Source organism: Doryrhamphus excisus, chromosome 1 (genome assembly GCF_030265055.1).
Source record: "Doryrhamphus excisus isolate RoL2022-K1 chromosome 1, RoL_Dexc_1.0, whole genome shotgun sequence".
Taxonomy (NCBI): Eukaryota; Metazoa; Chordata; class Actinopteri; order Syngnathiformes; family Syngnathidae; genus Doryrhamphus; species Doryrhamphus excisus.
Window position 1 is genome coordinate 43,957,821 of NC_080466.1, and position 23,710 is coordinate 43,981,530.

Sequence of the window (23,710 nt, forward strand, 5' to 3'; positions counted from 1 at the left end):
ATTCCAACCTGGAATGGAACATGTTTCACTGTTCCACATCCAATTCCAACCTGGAATGGAACATGTTTCACTGTTTCACATCCATCTGAGGCATCTGAGTAAGCGGCATAGAAGACGGATGGATGGATGGTGCTGCAATGCTGCATCTGTCCACCAGAGGGCGCCAGAGGAGCCCTGTTATAGTTGCCGCACCCTGGCAGGCACCAATGAATGAATGCTCAGAGGCAATGCATCATGGGAAAACTTTATAATACTTGTTTTGTTCATTTTAAACTCATGTTGGTACTTGTTTGCATATTTCTTACTTACTTACCTTTTGAGTGTTAAGTTGCTGTGTGATGATTTAAAGTTATTTGTGTAATGACACCGTGAGGCAGACTGTTATGTTGACTTCCTGCCATTTCCTACGGGTCCACAGGCTTGACTTAGCGACGGTTTCATCACTGACTCAGACATCAGAGCATTTAGTTGTGAGGAAGTAACTTAGCCATGAATTAACAAATGACCGGAAGTTGAAGACAAGTTCTTTTGTCCCATGATTACCTCACATTTCTTCAGCTTCTCTGAATCCTAAAATAGAATCCATCCCTGATATTTGTGTACGTCAGCTGAATGAGAACGTAAACACCGGACCCCTAAACAACCGTTTAGACATCCAGCACACCAGCAACATAGAAGTTGTAGAGTTGCTACGATTGGAGCGGTCCCAAGATGCAAAGCCCACCATGCTCACCAGGGCCGTGGAGGGGAAATGGAAAGCGTAAGAAGAACACGTTGAAAGAGGAGAAATATATTTCCAACACATAAGACGCTGGCTGCACGCCAGCAGTCAAATCTCAGCCTCCACGTTTTGTTCATCAAGTAGACTTCCTTCATGCTCATCGTCCAGGGAGGCCGCAAAGACCCCCCAGTTATTCTTCTGTCATGGCAACTGTTGACCTTCATGACCTTCTACCAACATGATTAACATTTGGAGGTTTGGGAGCCAACCGGTACCCAGTGATGTCTCATGAATCTCATCCATAAGCAACGTCTTTATTATGATATTATTTATTATTATGATATCTTTGCTGGAAATAGAGGCAGAATAGAGCCACCAGATTATGGGAATGGGAATGGTAATGGTAATGGTAATGGTAATGGTAATGGTAATGGTAATGGTAATGGTTTTATTTCATTTGAACATCAGATTCCAGTTGAGTGCATCCCATAATCAGTTCCCAGTTCCACATGTCCAAAAGGAGTAGGAAGAAGCAAAGCTTATTAAATCCTACCCCTCCATCTGGTACTTTTACAATCACTAACCGTTGCATTTGTTCACTTCCTGCTTTCCATAATACAGTTTAAATTTTTTTTTTTTTAATAATGTACCTCGTACCTCGTACGAGATGATATGACCATACATATTATGGGTATAAAGTCAGAAACGCTATGAGAAAAAGCTGAAATATTTGGAAAATTTTAAAGTAAAAGAGGAGCAACAAGAAATTGTCAGTAGGAACCAAAACTAAATAATTTTTTAACTTATATCCTATATCACAGCGCCATAATCCACTTCCTCTGGACCACTAAATGATTCCTATCATGGACACTCTTAGAGGTCAAAGTGCTTTTTAGTTGCTGGGAGTGGCCTAAGCCATACTTATGTTATTTACTTACATACGCATGTGACTTATGTTCAAGATCCAACATCCTACTTTGACCTGCAAGCTCCAACCACAAGAACAAACCTGGCGTGAGATCTGCAGGTGGACCTGACGATGCTTCCAGAGCGTCCGTGGGGTTCACCTCAGATCCTTCAACTCTCCTCTAATGTCTGCACGCCGCCAGCGACGCAGACAAGATTTATTTCCAACTTCTTCTCAAACATTTTCCAATGAAGTGCTTTGGCCCTGCTCTTAAATCCTCCTCCTTGCCCCCCCCCCCCCATCCTGCTAATCACTTCTCCACACGGCCTACCTGCAGATCGCCACCACCTCATTTTTCTCCTCGCTGACTGCCTGGCTTGCTCTCCGGGTGTCTCATTAAAGGCGCTCTATCTAATGAGATTACGCCGTGGGGATTAATGGTGTGGCTAATTGATAGACATACAGCCAGAGAGGATTTAAATCCTTTAAGTCCCTGGTGGCTTTTTGCCACTTTGGCGGAGTAATTGAAATCAAAGGAATGGACACAAATATAGACCCTGACCCCACATGGCTGCACCCCCGCTCTGTTTTCCATCCAAGAAGTGGGAAAAACTTCCATGCCACGATAAGGGTTACTTTTTTTTTAACCTTTTTTTCAAAGTCACACAAACACAACAATTCCATTTCTGAAATGATAGAAATGATTTGATCATGTGACTACCGGTGTTCTATGAAAGGTGGGGTCAACTCCAAGGGCCCAGGACCGACAGGGGCCCCAGTAAGTACTGTAGGTACTATCTATCTTCCGTACGCTTGCGTTTCCAAAGTCATCCAGACTTCCTTATATGGTCTGCAGACTGTCTGCCGGAAGTCCTCGGGAGCGCTTGGGAGTGTGACCGATCACTGCAAAGTGGGCCTATCTGGAGGAGGACCGGGGGTGGAGTAAATTAAACAGACCACCGAGCTCTTAAGCAGGAAGTCAATGGAAACCCTGCAGGAAGCGGTGCAGCACCTGGAAGCTCTAGAAAGCTTTCTACGCGGGTCATTGCATCGATCTGCTCTATAGCAGTCCACAACTTAACATTACAGAATAAATGGAAGTCAAAAAGCATATTTGGATGTCGCACTGCACCTTTAATGACCTCGGTGTGGCCCCGGGAACGCCAAAGGCAGCGTTGGTCACCGGAGAAATAATGGAGGACAGCAATATTCCCAAATGATGGATACATCCTTTAAAAACACGTTTCCTTTATTTGTAAAGCACACATCCAATATCTGAACCAACGATAGAACAACGGCCCGCAGACATAAGCTGTCAATCTCTTTTGTTCTTTTGGCTCGAGACCAGTGGGAGGAATACGTACTGTCTGAAGTACAAGTGGGTGGCTATATAAAAGGAGTACTTTTTAAAGTACTGTATGCAAAATGTAAAATAAGAGGCTACAGACTCTGTAGGCAAGCATTGGAATCTGTATTGTAGTGTAGAGATGAACAGAAAAGCAAACCACATCAGAAGAAAGAACGTTGGCCCAAAGGAGCGCAACGGGAAAAGTTGACGTCATGGATACTTCCAAAAGAGGTATGTTACAGTATTTTATTTTCTCAGTGTCTTTATACAGAGTATATCCATACAGTTTCTACTTTCACATTCTCACCACATACTAATAAGTGCTGTGAGGAAAACAATTTGGAGAAAGAAAAAAAAAAAACATGCACCTTAATCGTGTTTGTTGGTCTGTAAAAACGGGAATGTTTGTGGAATTTCGGGCGGCCTTCATTCCGATTCCGAGTCATTTCAGGTCCCCGCTTTCGTCCGCTCATGCCGAGAAGTACGCTTACACTTTGGAGAAAGCAACACGAAACCAAACAGGGCAGGCAAGCATCTCAACATCAAGGCTCCTAAATTCCAGAGTCCGCAGAAGAAGGCAGGCGTTCCCGCTAATTTACAAATCCCAAACCACTAGAAAAATGGCGTCGCACGATGTCAGTTAATGGCGGCGTTTGCGCGGACAGGTGATCTTTGTCCGTGGAGAAGAAGTTTGGCCAACTCTTATCGGGTCATCTGGAGTGGGATCTCACATGAGTGGTCTAAGCGTGCCCGGGTCGGCGCCCCCCTCCCGGACCTGCGAGGGGAAAGGAGATTGACAGGCAAGATTGGCGCGAGGGGGGTGGGTGGGTGGGTGGGGGGGGGCAATGATAAGGTAGGACCTTCCCTGTACTGCATGAATGGCAAGCGATCCTGAGATAGCAGGAGTCTGATAGAAAAACACAGCACAAAAGGCACTTTATAAAATGACAGTGCTTCTGTTCTAAGGAAATTCAAGTTGAGAGCGTAAAGTCCGAGTCCGAGTCCGAGTCCGAGGGTATCTTCCCACAAACATTCTCTTCAGTGTCAGACTAAAGCAACAGATTGTATGTTTGTCGTTGAAACAATCATTAAAAGCAGAAGTTCAGCACGTGTGCCTCTCAGTGCCGCCTTGATTCGTCCCCAGGCAGCTCAGGGTCCAGCTGGGGTCCAGCTTGGGGTCCAGCACGGCGAGAGAACATAAAAACACCACCCTACAAATTTGCCATAGACAAGTATAAAGCCAGAACACAGTTGCCGTGGAATCGATGCTTCCAGACTTCCGGTGAGCCAATGCGGCCCGTGTGAGGGTCCGCTCCCGCCATGTGGGCCTGGGTCACGTTCCTGGCATTCAAGACCCCGAAGACCCCGCACCCTCCCCCGCCCCACCTCCGCTCTCAGTCATCGTCCCCTCCTCCGTAGAGGTCAGCCAGCTTCTTGAATCGAGGCCCCCAGTCGTTGAGGTAGTCGTAGTCCTGGTCCCCTGAGCTGGTGGAGTTGAGTGAGCTGACCGAACCGGCGGTTGAACCGTTGCCCTCGTAGTCGAACACCAGCAGGGAATCATAAGGGGGGGCTGTGGGGTCGTTGTCTGCCGCCCGAAGACCCTGGAGACACGAGAGAGGTGAGTTATCGCCCAATGTACCGATAGCGACAGTGGAGTAGTATCCTACACCGACCAGTATCGTTCCGCTAGGAGACGATAACCACCAGGAAGTACGCTGTCAATGCTAATACGGAATAAATTTATATCTTATTTATGTCTCTGACGGATTATTTTCCTGCCCTGCGGTTGGCTGGCGACCAGGCCGGGGTCTACCCCGCCTCTTGCCCCAAGTCAGCTTGGATAAGCTCCAGCATACGTTAGTGAAGATAAGCGGCATAGAGAAAGAATGAATTACTTCTTTTCCATACTTATGTATCCCATGTTGGTAAAGGTCTACACGGCTCTAAAATCAGTAGACGGTCTTAACCATAACTTGTTTTTATATTCTATAAGTGCCAAAATATTGTAGTTATTAATGTTGAATCATACTTCACAGAAATCCACTTATCGGGAACCAGTCAAACACAGCAAATGAGGGACGACTGTAAACCAAAACATTCTCTAACCAAGGTTCTACATAGCGTGAATATCATAAACTTGGTGTGTTTTTATGTTATCCCTGGTTAATATTTATGTCAATCAAATGCCGTGAACCGTCGGGTACGAGAACTTTACACGAGATCTTTTGCATTTCTCACGCCACAACTTTAGGAAGTCCATCGATGGCAACTTGGTGGTTGTCCGGCGATAACCCACAAACGCTGCTCAGTACCGATGGTCGCGTTGCTTTAAGATGGCATCCAGAAAGTCTTTATTTGGATGTACTAAAAACCGTCTCTAAGGCAGCAATGGAAGTGGTCTGGTTTTCAGGGGAGCTAAAGACCTACCATCGGCGCCACTACTTCGATTATCCTGATAACCATTCACATGTCACCGCTTGAGGGGCGTGTCTCGTGGGTGGGTGTAGGGGGCTGGAGCCAACCCTCAACCAATGGCAGGCGAGTATGACGCCGTCCCCAACTTGATATTTATTGAGTATTTTAGCGCCTCACTAGGATCCAATATCATTTTAAAAGCCCCTGAAATTTGGAGGAAATTTGAAGACCCCTTTAACAACACCGCCTGTGTTTTGGAAAATCCAGATTAGGTCCGTGGGATCCAGAGTCGTCGTCTCTGAGCAGAGATTCTGGTCTACAAAGAAAAGTCCAAGAACTGCATGGACCGTCATACATCATGAATGAAGTCGCCGATATCTCCAGGGTGGGGCAGGCTGGGTCGAACGGGATACTGCGACTCGGGGATGACGGGCCTCTCATCCACCCTGCGTACTCCTGTTGGCTTACTGATGATGTGGTCCAGAGACTCTGGTTGCTGGAGCTGGCTCAGGTCGTAGTCCTGGATCAAGGTCAGAGAGGGAAGTGGGAAATAAACGTCAAAAAACTTTATTTCCAAATCAGACGTCACTATTTAGAGGCTAGCATGTTCGGGCGGTTACATTGGCATTTTAGTCGCGCGGTGGATAAGCGGAGCTGCTGGTTGGGATTTAAAACATAAAACAAGCCAGACGAGGATGCAAAAAACTTTAATTTCATTTGAACGTTTTTGTGTCTTTTAGTGTCTAAGAGCACGCTTTGGAAAAGGCAGCCCACTCTGAGCAATTAGAAATAATTTAGCCTCAACATTTGTTCCGTGCTACGTAAACAGCTCGACATCCGCACACCCACTCAGGCGCACAACACAAAGCCGGGCGAACCCATTGGCTGCTATTCATATGCTAATTACTCTGAAGTGCTGGCAAATTAATATTCATTGCTGCTTTCTGGAAGGCTAAATTCATGTCTCATTTGTCAATAGAAATAGCAACACGCTATGTCACAAACAGAGCACGGCGGCACCTGTTGAACCCCCCCACAGGGCCCAGACGTCGTGCGTCTTTATTCAATCCAAGCGTGTGCGTAGGAGTTGGGAAGCAGGACAAATAATCAATGTGCGCATCAGTGATGAAGGCTTTTGGCGAGAATGAAAAATATTACAATATGTGCAAAAGTATTGGGACAGCTGTCACGGAAAGATAAGGTGCAGCCACAAAGTCCACTTCCAAGGAAGACCTTCTGTATCATTTTGGACAAGAACATCCATGAGGCGGGAGGTCACCACCAGGGAATTTGACCCCCCCGGTTCTTCCACGTCTCATCTTGTACTGATCTTCTTCTTCTTCTCGGCGCGCTGGGCCGTAGAACGGTACGAGAGAATTTCCCAGCACGTCAACATTATTAGCAGGCGTATCCGAGAACATGATAGAACATTCCAGATTGAAGAAAGCGGAACTGCGGTAGACTCGCTCGGAGCAGCAGCCCTCGCTTCAGCGCAAGAGAGCACATTTATCTCGCTGTGAGAAAAGCATTTTCTGCTCCACACAAAGCAAACCTGCAGTCCCGCTGACCTCAATTTGCCAAGTCTTGTTCAGTTCTACACCACCAGGGACTTCTTCTCTGTGTTAGCGCTCTTTTATTTGAGGAGGTAATGGAAGTTTTGTGTTCAGCATGTCAGGGACGCACGCGTCTGATAACGGCTTTTTATGATTTTGGCTGGGGGTAAATACGCTCGCCGTGTACCTGATCTTCCTCTCCTCCGCCTTCCTCGTCGTATTTGAGAATATTGTCTCTGACATCATCTTCGGGGTCGATCAGCAGCGGCTTGGCCTGCTTTTCCTTCTCCCGGCGCTTCATCCACACCACGAACAGGAGCACCATGCCTGCGGAGAACATCAGGAAGCAGATGCTCGCTTACAGGAAGTCGTCGGAGCACGCAGACACACAAATGACGCAAAAGTCAAAAAACGCCACAAAACACACACAACGGAAAAGGCGAGTTCGATGCTGCCATCACAGGAATCCTACAGGATCAAAATAAATGCAAAAGAAAAATCCTGCAAAAGCCAAAAACACACAAAACCCCCCCAGAAGACTCGTTCATGAACAAAACCCCAGTTAGCCAGCTAGTCCGGATCATTCCTTGGAAGTTCCACTTCCCACAAATAAATGTTATGATGAAAAAAATGTGTGAATGAGTTGGGAGTTGGGAATATGCGGGTATCCGCTGTGACCGCATGGCAGCCCCCCAGGGTAATACAAGTCGGACATCTGTCCCATAAAGGAGGCCCAATGGCTGCCGGGTACCCACTGGTACTTACTGAGTAGCACGATGATACCAAATAGCCAATGGCTGCCGGGTACCCGCTGGTACTCCCACTGGTACTCCCACTGGTACTCCCACTGGTACTCCCACTGGTACTTATTGAGTAGCACGATGATACCAAATAGCCAATGGCTGCCGGGTACCCACTGGTACTTACTGAGTAGCACGATGATACCAAATAGCCAATGGCTGCCGGGTACCCACTGGTACTTACAGAGTAGCACGATGATACCAAATAGCCAATGGCTGCCGGGTACCCACTGGTACTCCCACTGGTACTTATTGAGTAGCACGATGATACCAAATAGCCAATGGATGCCGGGTACCCGCTGGTACTCCCACTGGTACTTACTGAGTAGCACAATGATACCAAATAGCCAATGGCTGCCGGGTACCCACTGGTACTCCCACTGGTACTTATTGAGTAGCACGATGATACCAAATAGCCAATGGCTGCCGGGTACCCGCTGGTACTCCCACTGGTACTTACTGAGTAGCACGATGATACCAAATAGCCAATGGCTGCCGGGTACCCGCTGGTACTCCCACTGGTACTTACTGAGCAGCACGATGATACCAAATAGCCAATGGCTGCCGGGTACCCACTGGTACTTACTGAGTAGCATGATGATACCAAATAGCCAATGGCTGCCGGGTACCCGCTGGTACTCCCACTGGTACTCCCACTGGTACTTACTGAGCAGCACGATGATACCAAATAGCCAATGGCTGCCGGGTACCCGCTGGTACTCCCACTGGTACTTACTAAGTAGCATGATGATACCAAATAGCCAATGGCTGCCGGGTACCCGCTGGTACTTACCGAGCAGCACGAGGATACCAAATAGCCAATGGCTGCCGGGTACCCACTGGTACTTACTGAGTAGCACGATGATACCAAATAGCCAATGGCTGCCGGGTACCCACTGGTACTTACTGAGTAGCACGATGATACCAAATAGCCAATGGCTGCCGGGTACCCGCTGGTACTTACTGAGCAGCACGATGATACACATGAGTATGGCGATGATGGCCCCCGTCCCGAGGCCGGCGGCCGCCACGGCCCCCGTGGCGCTGCAGTCCCCGTTGTTGTCGCAGGGACACACTTTGATTCTGATCATGGAGCGGTTGGACAGTTGGGGGTTCCCGGAATCGGACACGGTGATGGGAATCTCGTAGACGCCGGCCTCCAAGTAGGGAATCCTCAATCGGAGCTGAGCGTGGTCGCCTACGGGATGAACACAGAGAAAGATTGACGCGTGGATACGTGAGGATGAAAGACCAACACGCAGCATCAAACATCCAGCATGCATCCGTCAGTCGCAGAGACCCAAATCCCAGCGGGAGAAGAATCCAGGTGATGGGATTTGTCCCGAAGGCAACAGTTGTGATCCATCCATCCGGGTGGATCAGTTGACAGATGGGCGACCGGGGGGACAAGGAGATGAATGGATCTCATTTGTCTCCAATGATAGATCACATGTCAACCCCGGATAGACCCGGTATCGCTCAGCGTGAGACTCGGACTCGGTTCCAGGCGTGACGCTGCTATTTGTTTCATTTTCCAATCATTTCTGCATCCCGTGTTTTTCGTTTATGGATCCATCCCGTCGCTAGCATCTCGGAATTTGACATGACATGAAACAGCAGGGTAATTACCGCTAAGTCTGCTAATGGTCCAGTTGTGGCGCACGCTGGGAGGAAAGGACGGCAGGTCGAACCCAAACGGGCCCACGTTGGGGTCGGAGTCGGCGTCCGAAGCGGTGATATTTATCCTGGAATTGGAGCGTGCCCGTTGACACACTTGGGCCTCCTGCGGGATCAGTACTGGTGGGTTGTCGTTCACATCGTTCAGGTAGATCTGGAGGGTTCCCGTCCCGCTGGCTTGGGGCGAACCTGCGGGGAGGGGGGAGGGGGCCAATTGATGAAAGGAGGCAGCAGGATAAACACTCGAGGGGGGGGGGGGGGGATAGTAATGAAGACACACGGAGAGGAAGAGGTGAGCTTCAAATGAATGCAGATGGCGCATGAAACAAGAGAGGAGAGTTTGAGGCCGTCTGGAAATGAGGAATTCTCTTATCTTTCCTCGGCACTGCAGGCGGACGCGGACTTTGACGAGGAACGCCGGCTCTAAGCGGCACAGCTGAAGGATTAGCTTATGGGAGACGTCGGTGGAAGTTTTCTGCAGTTTGACCAAAATACACTCCAGCCAAAGTCAAATGCCCCGAGGTCGTTTGGAAATTTTGGAAATTTGGAATTTGGCGAATGTAAGACATCATCAAATTAAAGGGATTATTTGAAACCGGCTTAAAGTCACTTTTTTTTTCAGCCAAAATAAAAACACAGCCAAGACTGGTTTGGAAGAATTGCTGGAACCAGCTGCTGTTGTTACGATGAAACGTTGCCAAATCGCTACCATGAGCTGACATCAACGGGGGTGTGTCATGTGGGGCGTGGCTTATGAGGGCGTGATATACAGCGGTGGGAAAAAGCGTTTACCCCCTTCCTGATTTCCTGGGAAGGTTCACCACGGTTCCATGTTATCGCTGCTTGTGTATATTGGCTCTCACTGTGGTTTGCTGGAGTCCCAATGCTTAGAAATGGCTTTATAACCTTGGCATGGATAGTTTTTCTACCTTAGTAATAAAAAGTTTCACTCAAAAAAATATCAGTTTTTGTTGAATGCGTTGTCATCGACGAGTATTGACATTTGCTTGATGGTCTGAACCATTTAAGTGTGGCAAACACGCCAAAAAGGGGGCAAACCTGTTGGCGCCCTCCACTTCCTTTTACACACGTGTGCCAGGTAAGAGTGTTCAAATGCTAAATGCTAGCTACAAAATGTCTCTACATTTAATTTCAGGTTTGATGTGTTGACATTATTGTCTTGAGTAACAATGGCGGGGTCAAGCAGGGGTCAAGCAGGGGTCAGGCAGGGGTCAAGCAGCCTCCCAAATCGAAGTGAGGTGGTTTCATCTACTCCCAAGACTACGCCTTTCAAAGTAAAAGTACATGTGCTGCTCTGCTAAACAAACAGACTACGGCGGAGCATATTGTTGCCTTCATATTCCGTTTGCAACACCCCCCCCCCCCCCTTCCCTCCCCCCCACTCACACGCTGTCAGCAAGCTGCACTAAATTACTGATGCGGTGCGAGCACGGACAGTTTTCACCCGCAGCCCACCAACGCCACTTGGACCGTGTTTTCTCCGAGAGACAGTAACTTGATGCATCCACGATGCCAGGGTCTGCTGCCACGGCCCCCCCAGGCCCATTGACCGTCTTGTCAGCTCTGATTGGACGGCGTCTTGTTGCTTCCTCTTGCGTCTTGCTACACTTGGATGGATAAAAACCGTCTCGGTCCGAGTGGATCATGTTGCCTTGTTGACTGTCGGCACGACAATCGATAGACGGATGACACTTTCAGCATCAGCTGGCATGCCTCAGGGCCGTGAAGCCTTAAACTCTAACATCTACGATAACATTGTTTCAAAAGGGGGGGGGGGGGCACCGCATGCATGCACACAATCACAATTAGGTACTGAAACAATATTCAATCTATAATACTGGATAATATGTAACAGTGGGCTGCACGGTGGTCGAGTGGTTAGAGCGCAGACCTCACAGGAGACCCGTGTTCAATCCCACCCTGGGCCATCTCTGTGTAATGGGGTTTTCTCCGGGTACTCCGGTTTCCTCCCACATTCCAAAAACATGCTAGGTTAATTAGCCACTCCAAATTGTCCATAGGTATGAATGTGAGTGTGAATGGTTGTTTGTCTATATGTGCCCTGGGATTGGCTGGCGACCAGTCCAGGGTGTACCCCGCCTTACGCCCGAAGGCAGCTGGGATAGGCTCCAGCACCCCCCGCGACCCTCGTGAGGAAAAAGCGGTAGAAAATGAATGAATGAATGAATGTAACAGTGCAGGGCTGCACGGTGGTCGAGTGGTTAGAGCGCAGACCTCACAGGAGACCCGTGTTCAATCCCACCCTGGGCCATCTCTGTGTAATAGGGTTTTCTCCAGGGACTCCGGTTTCCTCCCCCATTCCAAAAACATGCTAGGTTAATTGGTGACTCCATATTGTCCATAGGTATGAATGTGAGTGGTCCAAGGTCCAGGGTCTCGCCCGAAAACAGCTGGGATAGGCTCCAGCACGCCCGTGACCCTCGTGAGGATAAGCGATAGAAAATGAATCAACGTAAGTGCATTAGTATGTATGATGTCACGCCCCCTTCACGCCCCCTTCTGTCTATTTTTCATTGAGTCCCATTATAAATTACATTTATTATTATTATTATTATTATTATTATTATTATTATTATTACGTTCAGAATGTGTGAGGGAGTCCAATCTTAATGACTTAATTGGAAATGACCTTGCTTCCTTCCATTACAAACAAAATAAAAATAAAATAGCCTTGAAGTGGCTTCCGTACTTCCTGTCGTAGTGTTGCAAAAAGCTGTAAAAACGTCCGCCATAAAGCATAAAAACTGTGTACAAGTTGACAGGTATCACTTATTCAGACACTCAGCAACATTTGTGGGGGTCCACGGTTGACATCATCACCATGACAACCACAGTCATCCTCACTTACCAGACTTACCATTGTCGAAGGCCAGAAAGGTGGCCTCATAGACGTTGTTTTTGACGTACATGGACTCTCGGTCAAGCAGGGCCATCGTGGTGATCTGACCGTTGGTCCTGTTGATCTTCAGCCAGTTGGCTGGATCCGATAGCTTGGAGTACCTACAGAGTGGGTACCACAGAGATGAGCGGGTCGTTACAAGTTTTATTCATGGGACGGCCCGACAAAATACACATTTTATGGTGAATAATAATAACTATACATTCAGAAGAGAACATAAAATAAATCTAAAAAAATGAATGGATGGAACACGTTGGCGATGCAGACTTCTTGTACATCCTGGTCAATTTTAGTGGTGTACTTTGTTTGGCCCCATGGCAGGTTATTTAGCAGTCGCAGCAACGTCTAGATCAGGGGTGGGCAAACTTTTTGACTCGCGTGCCGCATTGATATGACAAAATTTACGGGGGGGGGGGGGGGGGGGGGCAGACTATATATTTTACACGTAACAGTCCACCTGGTATTATTGTATCTGTAAAATTGTCATGCAATCTGCTATTATTATTTATTATTTTATATTTATATTTAAATATTTAAAAATAATAAAATATTATAATAATTACAATAAAATTAAAATAATAATTATTATATTATTATTATGTAAAATATGCAAATATAACAATAATATTATATATAATTAATATAATAATTAGCATTAATATAATAATTATAATAATCATAATAGTTCTAATAATAATTATTATAATCTAATAATCTAATAATAATAATTATTATTATTATGTGCTTGTGTCCCTTTTTTCAGGAGCACTTTGTAAACAACAGACCATGTCAAACAACGAAATTGATACAACCATCAAAAGGTTGGCTCAGGCCATGATGCCAGGTTGTATGTTGACTTTAAATGAAATACTTTGGAAAGATTGGGCGGGCCGTATTCAAACACTTGGCGGGCCGCATGTGGCCCCCGGGCCGCAGTTTGCCCACCCCTGGTCTAGACCATAAACGATGCAGTGCTGGTCTAGTTTTAATGGTCTAGTTTGGTACGTTCAAGACTGAAGGAAAACCTTCAAACAAAATTTGAGGAAAAAATTGGCAAAAAAAAAAATCTTGGGCTTGGCAAACCGAGGTTTGAACACCCAAACTACATCAAAATGAACGTTAGTTTGCCAGGCGTATGAAAGAGGAGCTCATTTAGAAAACGACGAAGGATGAAAACCTGGCATGAAGCAGACGTCGCTGCTCCTCATACCTAGAAGGAGTGACAGCTACTCCAACCGCGTCTGTCACTGACGTCCATGTCAACGGGGCTGAAAGCGACACGTCCAATTACAGGCTGCAAATCCAATTAGCGGCTCCAACATCAGCAGCGAGTGAGAGGAGATTCTCGCTCGCTTCAACTGAGAAATCCTAACTGTCTCATCGGGAAGTAAAAGCATTTCAAACACAGCGTGGTCGAAAAAACCACGGGCCTGGCATTCCCAAAAGTTGGGAATGGTGTTGTGGTTTTGTGTTCTCGGCTTTCCGAAACAAATGAAGTGGAGGTGCGTTTTGTCTTCTGGGATAAGATCAGTTGCTTAGCGCCCGTTTCGGTTCCAGTCAGACCTTCTGGAACCGACGTTAGCGATGCTAAGCAAGTTTGACTGCATTGCAAAACATTCCCTGGACCCACGGAACCCGAGTCACATCCCATCCTGCTCAGCTCTCATGGTCTAAGCCAGGGGTGGGCAAACTACGGCCCGGGGGCCACATCCGGCCCGCCAAGTGTTTGAATACGGCCCGCCCAATCTTTCCAAAGTATTTCATTTAAACTCAACATACAACCTGGCATCATGGCCTGAGCCAACCTTTTGATGGTTTTATCAATTTCGTTTTTTGACATGGTCTGTTGTTTACAAAGTGCTCCTGAAAAAAGGGACACAAGCACATAATAATAATAATAATAATAATTACTATAATAATAATAATAATTACTATAATAATAATAATAATTATTATTATTATTAGATTATTATAATTATTATTAGAACTATTATGATTATTATAATTATTATATTAATGCTAATTATTATATTAATTATATATAATATTATTGCTATATTTGCATATTTTACATAATAATAATATAATAATATATATATATATATTATATAATAATAATTATTTAAATTTTATTGTAATTATTATAATATTTTATTATTTTAGAAATATTTAAATATAAATAATAAATAATAATAGCAGATTGCATGACAATTTTACAGATACAATAATACCAGGTGGACTGTTACGTGTAAAATATATAGTCTGCCCCCCCCCCGTAAATTTTGTCATATCAATGCGGCCCGCGAGTCAAAAAGTTTGCCCACCCCTGGTCTAAGCGGCGCTACCTTATTCTCCGCAACAAAAGGAACCGTCCAAAAAGCAATTTGGCATCATGGCGGCTGTTTAAAGAAATACTTTTTGAGCATCTCAGATTCTTTTGTGTGCGAGTGCGGAGGTTCAAGCAAGGTCATCCAAAGAGCGAGCGGCAGCAGCAGGAGAGACAGCGCCGTCAAAGAAGGGGGGGTGGGGGGGTGAGCATCTGCCGACAAGCTGCTTCGGTGGAGACAGTAGCGCTGAGCCCCCATCACTAAGGAACCGCACTGACGAAGAAGAAAAGGAGCTGCTTCTCTCTTCCTTTTCCTAAATGGCAACATGGCTGCTGTGGTAGGCGGCGGTACGGAGGTACGCAGTGGTAAAGAGATCATCTCGGCGACATTAAGAAAGATCACTAGACCTCGGAGGGCATGTGGGGGTGTCTGGGACGCAGGGTCGATGCCTGGGTGGCACCATGCCCATTGTGTGTCAGCCCCATTAGAAAGGATGGACAACGTAATCAATAAGGAGGACAGGAGAGGACGGGGAACCGAGCAAGCGAAACAGACAATGTCCCGCTCGCTTTAGGATGACCTCCTCAGTCCTCACGCCAGCCGTTGGAAGTAACCACATCTTAAGTTGGGGGGGGAGGGACGGTTAGGAAGAAGGATCCACTCGAGGGAACAGGGATCCCCACGGACAAAAGACCAAAATGTGTGAAACGTTGCTTTAACACCCGAATACGACATTCCAACTCCGCTTGTAGCTCAAAAGTGCGCTAGGCTAGGCTACGCTTCATAAGTTGCCAGTAAATATTTTAGCCTCCCTGCACCATTTGGAGAAAGTCCGAAATAAACTCACTTCCTGTGCAGCAACGTCTTGTTTTTATGTTGTTTAACATTTGATTCCCATCCTGTTGGCCTACACCAGGGGTGCTCACACTTTTTCAGCATGCGAGCTACTTTTAAAATGAGCGAGTCAAAATGATCTACCCACTACAAAAATGCAAAACATCTATTTATTTTCAAATGTATTGAGGATTATTTGTACGTACAATGTATGTTGATGTACCTTACATAACCAAATGAGCCAATATTGCAAAACACACATAATTAACTATTAACATTTTTTGTAATTACCTGAGTTTACTTTGATGACTTGCACTGAATTGAACCAGCCAGGGATGCATAGTCCGGACAGTAGCTGCTGATAGCCAGCCTCAAGCACACTTCCAAATGTTTATCAGTCATGGATAATATCCGTATCATAATATCCGTATAATATTCCATATCCGTATGGAAGTGATATGTTTTTTGCCTTTTTACTTGGTCCAGTTTTTGCCTTTTTACTTGGTCCAGCTCCTTCACTCATTTTAGTGACCATAAACTTTAGCGAGGGCTTAAAATCTGACGCAATTCGCCGACTAGCTTAGCACTTTGCATCGTTGTTTACGCATGAGCGGTGACCTAAAGGTCAAAATTCAGTTGTCATCTGACTGGTTGTCCTGTATGTCAATCAAGTAACGGGGATGGATGATAGGCTGACATCGTAAGTTCTGCTGCACTTAGAGACGTTGTTTGATTTGATTGGTCGCCCGAAGGGCAACATTCAGTTGTCATCTGAATGGCTGCCCTGTATATCAATCAAGTGACGGCATTGATGCTGGGATGATATTTTTTTAATGTCACGCCGCGATCGACCAGCGATCGACCAGTACCACCTCCGCGATCGACCGGTAGCTCGCGATCGACTTAATGAGCACCCCTGGCCTAAAGGATATTGGATTTGTGATGTCATCGTTCTGGTCACCTGACAATCTGATGGACGAAGTGGTCCGGGTCCTGAGCAGAGAACACAGTCAGGGTGGTCCCCGCCGGAACACCTTCCTCGAAGCGGATCATCTTGGGGTTCACGGGAAAGACGGGCGGCTCGTTGACGTCCTGCACTGAGATGGTGACCCCCGCTGTGGACTGAAGGGACGACTGGATGCCACTGGCCAGGTGGGCTTGGTTGGACACGACCACGGTCAGCATGAAGGCCCGGTTCATCTCAAAGTCCACGGGCTGGGGGGGGGGGGGGGGGGGGGAGTCAAGGGTTTTGGTGAGAGCAGCAACATAAAACCAAAAGACGAGCGTAGGCTTGACGACTGAAGAAACATCCTGATGAGTCCAGCACTCACATTATTGATGATATTGACATATTGATCATATTGACATATTGATGATATTGACATATTGATGATATTGACATATTGATGATTAGGGTCTCTTCCAAAATGGCCGTTTCTCTCACCTTAATGACAGTCAGCATCCCCTCGTTGGTCACAGGATTGGTACGGATGGTGAAATGGCCGGAGGGGTCTCCACTGACGATGCGGTACACGGCGTTCCAGTTGGGGCTGTGAGGCTGGTCTCTGTCCACCACCGTCAGGTTGGCCACCACCACGTTCACCTTGTTCTCCGGAACCTCTCCGGAAAACTACACCACAAGGCCGAGAGCAGGAGAAGGTGATGCGGATGCCATCCATTTCTCACAACCAACTTACCACATTTCATGTACATATTTACATTTTGCCATATCTACCCCAATATGGAACTTGATGAGTGTAATTAAGGCAACAGCAGGGAGTCGTGTTTCACTAATGAGCTTCATTAAAATTAAATCTGAAACATGTCCCTTCTGAACGAAGCTTGGTGACCATGTAGTCGGATTTTCTCGGCTTTTCTCGCTAGGGATTTACTGTATCTGGCAACAGAGGGATGGCTAATAGAAGGTACACACACACACACACACACACACGCACACACACACGCACACACACACACACACACACGCACACACGCACACACACACACACACATGAACGACTCTCATTGTCAAACAATTATCCACATTTCCTCTTGTGATGAGTTCAACTTGTTTATGAAGTGTGTCTGCCAGCTGCTGTTCACTAATGGCATCAGCATCATCATCATCACCATCATCATCATCATCATAGCAGCATCCCAGCCACCCAAATCCTCCCGCCCCCGCCCCCCCTTGGGGCCGACCTGGCTGCTAAGTGCAGAGTCCAACATTAAAAATGCATGTCCCGTCTCCGGCCCAGCAGCTCCTCCATTTCATTTTCACCCCCAGCTTTTAGCACAAACACGACGAAGAACCTTCCAAGCTTGTTTGGCAGCGCTGCTCGTCCGCCTCGGAGGCATACACAATTATGCCGACTGTTGGGGGAGGGGGGGGGTGTGTGTGTGTGCCATCCAAAATGCTAACTCTCTAAACAGACTTTTGGAGTGTGGGGGGCAAACTAGATCCAATCGCGGTTAATGGCCACTGAGAGCCCGGTCCCTTTTTTTTACGAGCGGAATATCAAATTGAAAGGAAGCAGAGAAAACAGGCGAGAGCTGGCTTGCTATACCATGAAATGTATTGAAATGTATTTGCCGCATTAAGCCTCCTCGCATGGCGCTTCACATACAAAATAAAAAGCTAATTCCGCTTTATTGTCAACACATCTTGAAAATTGCAACGGAATGATAGTGATTGAAAAATACTATATCTTAGTGCCAGCATCGTTTTTATGGGGGGGAATTGTATGCTTTTAGCATGGCTATATATATATATATATATATTCATACATAACATATATGTTACAAGGCCTTCTCGCGTCGGCCATAAGTCAGTGATAATAGATAGCATTATTATTTCTATATGCACCAATATAAATGACAAACTGTAATTGCCGTCCTGAGTTGAAACGTGGCAGGAATAAATAAAATAAAATAAAAATAAAATAAAAATAAAAATAAAAATAAAAATAAAATAAAATAAAATAAAATAAAATAAAATAAAATAAAATAAAAATAAAATAAAATAAAATAAAATAAAATAAAATAAAATAAAATAAAATAAAATAAAATAAAATAAAATAAAATAAAATGGGAAGGGGAGGGGGCATGAAGCTGCTTGGTGATCACACCACCTACTGAGATACCATGCAAAGGTGCAATAAAAAAAAGAAAATGTCCATAAATATATTTATATAAATGACGAATGAGAGGAATAAAAAATGACGAATGAGAGGGATACATTTATATTTTTGGTTATTTTTACTTTGATTGTTGACAAAGACGGCAAACTTTCAACGAGATCCACTCAGACTCTACCTTTGTGTTCTGCCCTGAGGTAAGTAAGTACTATCCACTACAGTACAGTTAAGTAAGTACTTCCCGCTACAGTACAGGTAAGTAAGTACTTAAGTACTTAAGTACTCGGGTAAAAGAGTAAAATGAGATATTTAAGAAGTGACAGAAGTTGTGATGCAAACAGTTTCTACTGACATGAACCTGCGTGGTAACAGCGTGGATATTCAAGGTAGACTACAGCGTACTACAGAAACCGTGTATAAGTAGTGCAGCTGTACACCACTGCAATATCATGCAAATAATATCTGCAATATTACATTTGATAATTGTCACCAATGTCGCGTGTGTCTGTTAGCGTGAGGACTATAGTCTGGGGCCAGATGGAGACCAAGCCCTTGTGGGGGGACTGGCAGGCCAGTTTGGGGACTCCAGTCCCGCCAACTGGGGAGCTCTTATCAGAGCATGCGGCCGGAACTGCTTTGGCATGCGGTAATGGCAGTCGGGCCGAGGGGAGCGGGATCGCGGCGTGTGACGCGGATGCACGAGGCTCTGCTGCAGAAAGCATCTGTTTCCGTTTAGAATCTCAGAAAGCCAGCATGGAGACCTGCTGGGTGCCCGAGCATCAACATCCAACTATCGGGGGCCATTGGCCTGAAAATGAAAAAGGGGCGCTAGAGCAAGTTCGGGTCCTATTCTGTGGCACCTTTCTTGATATTAAAGTCGTCCCGCTGCAGCTCGCCTGAAACGGTCAACTTATCACTCAGAAGGGGAACGAACTCCAACATCAGTGGGACAGGTGATTACACACCTATAGGACAAATACTGCTATCATGCAGAATACTACACTACTACATCAAATCTAAACACGTAACTTTAGTAGCTTCTTCCAAAACAAGTGCCGCAAGGCATGCTAGGCAGCGAATACTACACTACTACATCAAATCTAAACACGTAACTTTAGTAGCTTCTTCCAAAACAAGTGCCGCAAGGCATGCTAGGCAGCGAATACTACACTACTACATCAAATCTAAACACGTAACTTTAGTAGCTTCTTCCAAAACAAGTGCCGCAAGGCATGCTAGGCAGCGAATACTACACTACTACATCAAATCTAAACACGTAACTTTAGTAGCTTCTTCCAAAACAAGTGCCGCAAGGCATGCTAGGCAGCGAATACTACACTACTACATCAAATCTAAACACGTAACTTTAGTAGCTTCTTCCAAAACAAGTGCCGCAAGGCATGCTAGGCAGCGAATACTACACTACTACATCAAATCTAAACACGTAACTTTAGTAGCTTCTTCCAAAACAAGTGCCGCAAGGCATGCTAGGCAGCGAATACTACACTACTACATCAAATCTAAACACGTAACTTTAGTAGCTTCTTCCAAAACAAGTGCCGCAAGGCATGCTAGGCAGCGAATACTACACTACTACATCAAATCTAAACACGTAACTTTAGTAGCTTCTTCCAAAACAAGTGCCGCAAGGCATGCTAGGCAGCGAATACTACACTACTACATCAAATCTAAACACGTAACTTTAGTAGCTTCTTCCAAAACAAGTGCCGCAAGGCATGCTAGGCAGCGAATACTACACTACTACATCAAATCTAAACACGTAACTTTAGTAGCTTCTTCCAAAACAAGTGCCGCAAGGCATGCTAGGCAGCTGGAAGCACTCTACATTCATTTTCTACCGCTTTTCCTCACGAGGGTGCTGGAGCCTATCCCAGCTGTCTTCGGGCGAGAGGCGGGGTACACCCTGGACTGGTCGCCAGCCAATCACAGGGCACATATAGACAAACAACCATTCACACTCACATGGACAATTTGGAGTGGCCAATTAACCTAGCATGTTTTTGGAATGTGGGAGGAAACCGGAGTACCCGGAGAAAACCCACGCATGCACGGGGAGAACATGCAAACTCCACACAGAGATGGCCGAGGGTGGGAATTGAACCCTGGTCTCCTAGCTGTGAGGTCTGCGCACTAACCACCAGACCGCCGTGCCGCCGCTACTCTACAATATATTGATATTTATGTTTTATACTTTCTTTGGAATACTTTTTTTGAATACTCGATGTGGACCAGCCTCACCCTGACTCTACCCCCGGCGGCCCCCAGGTAAGTTGAGTCTGAAGGCCGTGTGCTACAGCATACACTATATGTCAAAGATGCAAGCCGGGCTACAAACATTCACACGGAACCTCAAGCTAGGTAGATTTTTCTTTCTGAGCTGAACTTTATAAAATCCAATAATATTATGTGTTCTTTAATTATTATCATACATTGTTTTGTAATCTGGTATCCTTAACAATATAATAAGTATAACTAAAATAGAGCAGTAGGATCGCCATTGAACAGTAAGCCTTACAGGACATAAAAACAGATGAATGCTCACTCACCGTCCTGACGGTCAGTTCCGGGGGATTATCGTTGATGTCCGTAATGGAGATTAAGGCGGTGGCCGTGTTGGACAAGCCAAAGTTGAGGTTTCCCTCCATATCCGTGGCCTGGACAATAATGGTGTACTGGGAGACTTTCTGCACAGACAAGTAGCGAGAAACAAGATGAAATGTACAGTTACTAATATTATACGCCAGCATTGAAGCATAACACCTACTCAGGCACGGAAACTGGCTGCAACACTGGCTCATTATCTGGGAGCTGTCCGTGGTGCTGAAAGTTCAGACTGCCCACCAGAAGTGATTTATGTTGTGTACTGTATGACACCAGACCGTATACGCGTAGGTAGGAACCTACTACACACGCCTCACTTGGATGCACAGGTGACTCTCAGACTGGCCACAGTAAAAGGCCGCTGTAAAAGGTGTAGTTTTAGCGGACGGAAGGTAGAAGTGCAACACAGATTCAGACTCATCTGGGACCAATACTCGACAGAAGTCGGCCTTTTGTGGACGGAAAAAGTTTTAGATCTTCGGGTTCAGCCCAAGACCAAGAGTGTTGCATTTCTATTTTTGTTGAGCGTACTTGGCAGGCAGTTGCCATCTTGGAGGTGCGTTCGGGGGTGGGGGACGTGCGGGGGGGCGGGGATCATGCTCTGCTTCAGAATGCCACAATACATGTTGTACATTCAAATGTACGCCTGCCTCCATCTTTTTTGGGATGTATTCATATTTCATGTATCAGTGCCCAAAGCAAGTCCGAAAAACGCTTGCGGAAGAACCCCATGAAAGACTTCTTGCCCAGCATTAATGATCTCGGACATCACAATAGTTGATATAAAATTCCAAACAACGGCCATTTCCCGTTTACTTCCATTCTTATACGCCGAAGTTGGGGTCGTGGAACTTGCTTGTTTTAAAAGAAAGTTTTTGTGTGTCTCCATCCAAAGAAATCAGTATAGTCTGGTCTCCTTCCCCTTAAACGATCCATCTGGTGCCAGCCTTCACTGTGTCGGGTTGCATAGATAAAGGAGGAGAGAATGGACGTCAAGGACAGGTCAGTGTCGACAAAGCCTGCTGCTTTATTGAACATTCACAATGAATTCCACTGATGGTCTTGTGTTGCCTGGCTAGTTTTGGCTTCTTCACCTCAGGCTTGTGTTTTTAAAAGGTTTCACAACAAGCCCCGCTGATGTCAGGGCTGCCTGAGGGGAGAATAATAAAGGCGCTTCTAGGAAAAGATGAGAGGGCTATGACACCGCAGTCGGGTCAGGCTTTTCTTTTCATTTTTGTTGAGATGATTGAGTTTATTGTGTGCTCTTGGTCGGTCGCATTTTCAACGTAGGTTTGATCTCTCAATGTACAGTATGGGTAAACGTATGGGGGAAAGCCAAACGTAGGGCAATTGAAGCAACTTTTCCCACAGGAGATCATGAATATCCAATGAATCCGATCACAACGCCCAAAAATATGAAGAAGGAACATATTTTGTAAAAGATAATGACATTTTTACGAGCAGAAAATAATGCAAAATACATCTAAATGATGAATGACATGGATAATTAACCCTTATAAATAAAGTTGAGCTTTGTTGAACACGGTGATGAGTGAATGGGGGGGGTGGGAGGTTTGCGGACGCTGTTTCATTCTGTCCCATCCATTTCGATGCTGCTTGATCGTCATTAGGGCCAAAAGGGTTTACTGGAGCCTATCCCAGCTGAGAGGCGGGGTCCACCCTGGACTGGTGGCCAGCCAATCACAGGCCACATATAGACAAACAACCACACCCACCCACATTCATACCTATGGACAATTTGGAGTGGACAATGAAGCTAGCATGTTTTCGGAAGTCGGTTACAAACTGATACTATACATGAATATACTGTAAGATGGCGTCATCGGGGGTTAGTTTGCAACTGTACTCGAAAAAAGTACACGTAACACTCTGGATTACGCAATTGAGCACATCCTCAACATTGCTTGTAAGGAGGAAGAAAGGAGGTAGAAACAGAGTTGGTCATCGTTATGTTTGCATTCCATGTCTATGAATCAATAAAGGGATTCCCTGGCTGGAATCTGTCTGTAGTGTCCCAACTGTAAATGAATCACTATCCATTACTCACTGAGACTGAGTAACCAACGCTTGGATGCTTTCTTTGGTCGCGGTTTGTCCATACAATAACTGAGACATATTTTTAGGAAACATTTTTGTCGGACAAAAACCATGGCGTCTGAAAACCGAGGTTCTACTGTACTTCTGATCACATGTTGGTTCCACAACTCCCTTTTTCATTTTCTTTGACCAATGCTTTTTGGTAATTAAACATGCAGTTAATGTTCGATGGACCGCCCCATCAAGACCGTTGTGGACGTCAACTGAGATCATTAAGATCTCCCTGAGTCATTATTAAGTGCAGAGACTCTCATTAGTCCACACCCAAACAATCCTATTCATGAAGACGCATTTAGCAGCCTGACCTTTA

At 45.8% G+C, this 23,710-nt stretch overlaps 1 protein-coding gene across 2 annotated transcripts in view; it reads right to left on the reverse strand.

Moving 5' to 3' along the window:
- Nucleotides 1-2,923: 2,923 nt before the first annotated feature.
- Nucleotides 2,924-23,710, reverse strand: part of cdh4 (cadherin 4, type 1, R-cadherin (retinal)) — a 174,348-nt gene continuing 153,561 nt past the window's right edge. The window contains exons 8-16 of one of the 2 annotated variants that reach the window (XM_058081086.1): nucleotides 21,228-21,365; nucleotides 16,968-17,153; nucleotides 16,485-16,738; nucleotides 12,321-12,463; nucleotides 9,374-9,610; nucleotides 8,709-8,942; nucleotides 7,132-7,271; nucleotides 5,747-5,911; nucleotides 2,924-4,577 (exon numbers count right to left, since the gene is read on the reverse strand). In XM_058081086.1, the coding sequence (XP_057937069.1) occupies nucleotides 4,371-4,577; nucleotides 5,747-5,911; nucleotides 7,132-7,271; nucleotides 8,709-8,942; nucleotides 9,374-9,610; nucleotides 12,321-12,463; nucleotides 16,485-16,738; nucleotides 16,968-17,153; nucleotides 21,228-21,365 (1,704 nt within the window). In that variant the 3' untranslated portion in view covers nucleotides 2,924-4,370. Of the gene's footprint in view, nucleotides 4,578-5,746; nucleotides 5,912-7,131; nucleotides 7,272-8,708; nucleotides 8,943-9,373; nucleotides 9,611-12,311; nucleotides 12,464-16,484; nucleotides 16,739-16,967; nucleotides 17,154-21,227; nucleotides 21,366-23,710 lie in introns of both variants that reach the window. The other variant, XM_058081085.1, reaches the window with a different exon arrangement.